The sequence below is a fragment of the Phyllobates terribilis genome, unplaced genomic scaffold, assembly GCF_046119375.1.
Source record: "Phyllobates terribilis strain yellow unplaced genomic scaffold, ASM4611937v1 Scaffold_2__4_contigs__length_985480577, whole genome shotgun sequence".
Taxonomy (NCBI): domain Eukaryota; kingdom Metazoa; phylum Chordata; class Amphibia; order Anura; family Dendrobatidae; genus Phyllobates; species Phyllobates terribilis.
In genome coordinates, this window is record NW_027362762.1 from 745,957,850 (window position 1) to 745,963,849 (window position 6,000).

The window sequence follows — 6,000 nt, forward strand, 5'->3', positions numbered from 1 at the left end:
AGGCTCATTTTAAGTCCACCAATGATCATCTAGATGATCAAGAGGAGGCATGGGAGAAGATCATGTGTTTAGATGAGACCAAAATAGAACTTTTTGGTATCAACTCCACTTGCCGTGTTTGAGGAAGAAAGATGAATACAACCCCAAGAACACGTTTCCAACCATAAAGCATGGTGGGGGAAATATCATACTCTGCAAAGGGGACAGGACGACTGCACCATATTGAAGGGAGGATGGATGGGGTCATGTATGAGATTTTGGCCTACAACTTCCTTCCCTCAGTAAGAACATTGAAAATGGGTTGTGGTTGGGTCATACAGCATGATAATGACCTGCGCAGGACAGACAGACATGGATAAGTATACCCCATGCGTATCATCACTCATATATGACTGGCGATATGCATGGAGAGCATTTGTAATTACAGCCACAGATGCTACAATTCAAAAATAAAAGAGAGCATGGATTTGGTCAAACAATTTGACTAAATCAGATTTAAGAAACCTAACATGGGCTTTTATTTTTGGAGAGATCTGTAGGATGGTAGGTGGATGGATTTCTCCCTTCACTCTTGGTCTTGGGAGTGGCTGATGTCCATGATTCCCATTTAAACTTTAAGTTAATGTTTTGGTCTGTCATGTCAGTTTTGATTTGCAAGCATCAGAGCTGGAGGCTCTGTTTAGGACAGTTCTGTGTGCGACTGAACACAGGCCAGAGCAAGCAAAGCCATTGACACATCCACGAGTGATACGGCGGTGCAGTCGCCAATGGCAACGGATTTGATACAGACTGTTACAGACAATCCAGCTGCGAACCGGAGGATGAAGTTTGTGTTATTTTTGTAAGTTGCCAAAAATAAAGATGTTTAAGTTGGACTATCCTGGGTCACTGCCTCATTACCGCACTGTCCTGAAAGTCACTGCAATATCATATATATATAGATCTATCTATCTATCTATCTATATATATATATATATATATATATATATTTATATATATACAGCATATATATATATACACTGCTCAAAAAAATAAAGGGAACACTCAAATAACACATCCTAGATCTGAATGAATGAAATATTCTCATTGAATACTTTGTTCTGTACAAAGTTGAATGTGCTGACAACAAAATCACACAAAAATCATCAATGGAAATCAAATTTATTAACCAATGGAGACCTGGATTTGGAGTCACCCCCAAAATTAAAGTGGAAAAACACACTACAGGCTGATTCAACTTTGATGTAATGTCCTTAAAACAAGTCAAAATGAGGCTCAGTATTGTGTGTGGCCTCCATGTGCCTGTATGACCTCCCTACAATGCCTGGGCATGTTCCTGATGAGGTTGCGGATGGTCTCCTGTGGGATCTCCTCCCAGACCTGGACTAAAGCATCCGCCAACTTCTGGACAGTCTGTGGTGCAACGTGACGTTGGTGGATGGAGCGAGACTTAATGTCCCAGATGTGCTCAATCGGAATCAGGTCTGGGGAACGGGTGGGCCAGTCCAAAGCTTCAACGCCTTCATCTTACAGGAACTGCTGACACACTCCAGCCACATGAGGTCTGGCATTGTCCTGCATTAGGAGGAACCCAAGGCCAACTGCACCAGCATATGGTCTCTCAAGGAGTCTGAGGATCTCATCTCAGTACCTAATGGTAGTCAGGCTACCTCTGGCAAGCATATGGAGGGCTGTGCGGCCCTTCAAAGAAATGCCAACCTACACCATTACTGACCCACTGCCAAACCGGTCATGCTGAAGGATGTTGCAGGCAGCAGATCGCTCTCCACGGCGTCTCCAGACTCTGTCACGTCTGTCACATGTGCTCAGTGTGAACCTGCTTTCATCTGTGAAGAGCACAGGGCGCCAGTGGCGACTTTGCCAATCCTGGTGTTCTGTGGCAAATGCCAAGCGTCCTGCATGGTATTGGGCTGTGAGCACAACCCCCATCTGTGGATGTCGGGCCCTCATGCCACCCTCATGGAGTCGGTTTCTAGCGGTTTGGGCAGACACATGCACATTTGTGGCCTGCTGGAGGTCATTTTGCAGGGCTCTGGCAGTGCTCCTCATGTTCCTCCTTGCACAAAGGCAGAGGTAGCAGTCCTGCTGCTGGGTTGTTGCCCTCCTATGGCCCCCTCCACGTCTCCTGGTAGCGCCTGCAGCCTATGGACACTATGCTGACAGACACAGCAAACCTTCTTGCCACAGCTCGCATTGATGTGCCATCCTGGATGAGCAGCACTACCTGAGCAACTTCTGTGGGTTGTAGAGTCCGTCTCATGCTACCACGAGTGTGAAAGCACAACCAACATTCAAAAGTGACCAAAACATCAGCCAGAAAGCATTGGTACTGAGATGTGGTCTGTGGTCTGTGGTCCCCACCTGCAGAACCACTCCTTTATTGAGGGTGTCTTGATAATTGCCAATAATTTCCATCTATTGTCTATTCCATTTGCACGACAGCATGTGAAATTGTCAATTTGTGTTGCTTCCTAAGTGGACAGTTTGATTTCACAGAAGTTTGATTTACTTGGATTTATATTCTGTTGTTTAAGTGGTCCCTTTATTTTTTTGAGCAATGTATGTATGTATATATATATATATATATATATATATATATATATGCAGTGACTTGCGAAAATATTCACCCCCCCTTTGGTTTTTTAACAATCTTGTGTGTGACGCATCAGCACTAAATAGTCTAAGTTGGTTAAGTGAGAAAAATATAGGCATACATTAAATTTATGGGCTCAAATAACTAAAAATGCAATTACCTTCATAAGTCACATGCTTAGTGAAAGGAAGTCCACGTGTGTGCAATCTAAGTGTCACATGTCTGTCAGTACATACACACCTTTTCTGAAAGGCCACAGAGGCTGCAACGCCATTAAGCAAAAGGCAACACTAACCAAAAAACACCATGAAGACCAAGGAGATCTCGAAACAAGTCAGGGACAAAGTTGTTGAACAGTACTGACTTGTTGGGTTATAAACAAATATCCCATTCTCCCCCAGAGAACCATCAAATCCATGATGAAATGGAAAGAACATGGTGCCACAACAAACCTGCCAGGAGAGGGCCACCCACCAAAACCTCAGCCAGGGCAAGGAGAGCATTAATCAGCACAGAGATCAAATTTAACCCTGAAGAAGCTGCAGAGTTCTCAAGCAGAGACTGGAGTATATGTCCATTCGACCACAATAAGCTGTACACTGTATTGAACCCTCTTAATATTCTTATTGCAAATACGGTCTTATTCATGTCCAAGTGACCAAAACCTGTCTACCTAGGTGAAAACAGATGGCAACTGGTGTTAAATAACAAACTATTTAACAACACACTAAATTATTACATGTGTTAGGATGTTTAAATTGTAGAAACTGTCCATCCCTTTTTGTGGGCATTATGCCTATTTTGCTGGCGTTTGTACTTATGTAGTGCAAGCAAAAGTAGCTGTGAATTTTTCACAGTTGGTGCTGCAAAAATGATCCTTGTTTAAGAAGTTTCAAAAGCTTTTTTCTTTGCTAAATTAAGAAGTGAAAGCTTTAGCACAAGGTGTTCAAAAATGATCCATTTATTTAGGAAGCAAAACCAGATGTGCTAATAAATTTGGAAATTGGCAGAGAGAGTTTAGTAACACATGACAAAAGAACCCAACAAAACGCAAGGTATATTTAGAATGGGAAATCCATTCGCGTAACATATTGAGGTTGGGCACAGCTCAAAACATCTAATACATAACAAATAATCAGAGAATATACGTAGCCTATTAAAATGATTTTCATAAAATATAATTTAAAAAATGTAGAATCAATACAAGAGGTAGGACAGAGGCTGCTGTCCTCAGAGCAGGGACATTAAACACCTATGCACATGGTGGTAACACTTACATGTTCAAACAACAGTTCAATTATTTTGCCTAGCCATAATGCTCTAATGCCCTGGGACATACTTTTCCCTTGTTTTTCAAGCAGATAGGCAATGTAGTAAGTTTAATAATTATAGCTGACACTTACATGAGATGACCACCAGTGCATGTGTTGTCCCCGCCGCCCCAACGCATGTTTCGCTCTATCTTCGTCAAGAGGTATACTTGTTGTATGCAACTATGGAGATACATAGGTCTGCTATGGAGCTGTATGCTGAAAGAAGTTACATATTCTGAATAGCAGGAGATTCTTTGCTGCTCATCTTAAAGGGTTAGGCCAAAGGCCAAAGAAAATGTCCCTATCTATTTAGTGGCGTAATTAAAACTATTTTATAATATACTTGCATTAAACATTTCCAGCCATTCTTTGACTACACTATCTAACTGCTTTTCTATTTTTTCCCTACTTTCTGTTTGACACTTCACTAGGAGTCCCCAGTGCATGCTGAGATACTCAAACGAAGCGTCAATAGGGGGCAGAGGTTGCGGTCACTGCCGTAGACTCTGCTCCCTCCCTGAAACAAAGTGATGTGCACAATGATAGCACGTGCTCTGTGTTGCTGGCTCAGATCATCAATAACAAGACGGTAGCACAGAGGAGAGCGCACTGTCAGAGTGGTGTCAGAATACCCAGCGGCATGCAGAAAACAGCATCAATTGCGAGGGTGGCACTGATCTCTTCATTCCAGGTATACTGACGCCACGCTCTGACAGTGTGCTCTCCTCTGTTTTGCTGCTTCATTATTGCTGATCTGAGCTGGCAACACAAAGCGTGTGCTGTGATTGTGCACATCGCACAGGGACTAGCCCAGTCCCTAAAGAAAAAAAAAAAAAAGAGCATCACCAATGACACTTTGTTTCAGGTCGGTGTCAGGGGCTGCGGCAGTGACCGCAGCCTCTGTCCCTTGATGACTCTTTGTTTGAGTAACCCAGCATGCGCTGGGATTCTCAAAAGAACTGTCATCAAAGAGGAAGTAGGGGAAAAAAGAGAATAGTAGTTAGAGTAGTTAGGAACAGTTGGAAATTTTTACTGCAAGTGTATTAGAAGATAGTTTAGATTATGACACTAAATAGATAGGGATTTAGATGAAAATTTGTTTGGCCTTCAGACCACCCCTTTAAAATGAAATATATGTCTATAAACACTTATTTAAAGAGATTGAACTCTACCTTCCTTTAATTATACTTTTTCCTTTTACTTTGTAGATGGTATTGCTGGCCCGGTGTGAAGGACGCTGCAGTCAAACATCCCGCTCGGACCCTCTTGTTTCTTTCAGCACAGTTTTAAAACAACCTTTTCACTCCACATGCCATTGCTGCAGGCCACAAACCTCCAAGCTGAAAGCAATAAGGCTTCGCTGCTCCGGAGGTATCCGGCTCACCGCCACATACCGCTATATTCTTTCTTGTCATTGCGAAGAGTGCAATTCTTAGAGACACATTTTACAGGCAAGATATTTTGGAATTTAAAAAACCCTGAAGGACATTAAAATATGTGATCTATTTTTTAAAAAGTGTTATTTGTGAATTAAATATTAAGTGATTCAAATAATATTGACATACAGTGTGCAATAAAAATGAACCGGTCTCTTATTGTAAAGGTTTTCTGAGGATTCAATAATTTTCTGGTCCAGATTGTATATGTTCCAGTATATAGACCATGGGCTCACTATCATTATGTCATGTACAGAGTATTCCTATGTATTTTTTAATCATTTCATTCCCAGGTTTAATATTCTTAGAAAGTATGAATAAATTATGAAAACTGAATGGCAGGTCAAGTTAAACAGAAAAAGTTGGTGTACAACAATGGACTGAAAAGAACAATAAAGTGGTTATTTCAAGAATGGCATATGTACATTTTTTACATAAAAAACAAGTTCCAAGGCCTCAAGTAAAAAAATATTAGGATAGTGCACACACATTGTACCATATAAAATGTTATTGTGGCCTGTGAGTGACCTTAAGCACCAGGGCCTGTAGGCAATTGCTACTTCAATCCCTCCTCTAGGTTACCCAATTGTTAGCATAATTTCAGAAGCACTGATAAACTTTAATGCTAAAAGAGAAT

General features: G+C 41.5%; 1 protein-coding gene across 3 annotated transcripts in view; it reads left to right on the plus strand.

Annotated features, from left to right (window-relative positions):
- The window catches only part of NDP (norrin cystine knot growth factor NDP), a 463,588-nt gene extending 457,794 nt beyond the window's left edge, over window positions 1–5,794 (plus strand). For all 3 annotated transcript variants that reach the window (XM_073670719.1, XM_073670721.1, XM_073670718.1), the window contains exon 4: window positions 5,136–5,794. In XM_073670719.1, the coding sequence (XP_073526820.1) occupies window positions 5,136–5,363 (228 nt within the window). In that variant the 3' untranslated portion in view covers window positions 5,364–5,794. The remainder of the gene's footprint in view (window positions 1–5,135) is intronic.
- Window positions 5,795–6,000: the final 206 nt, after the last annotated feature.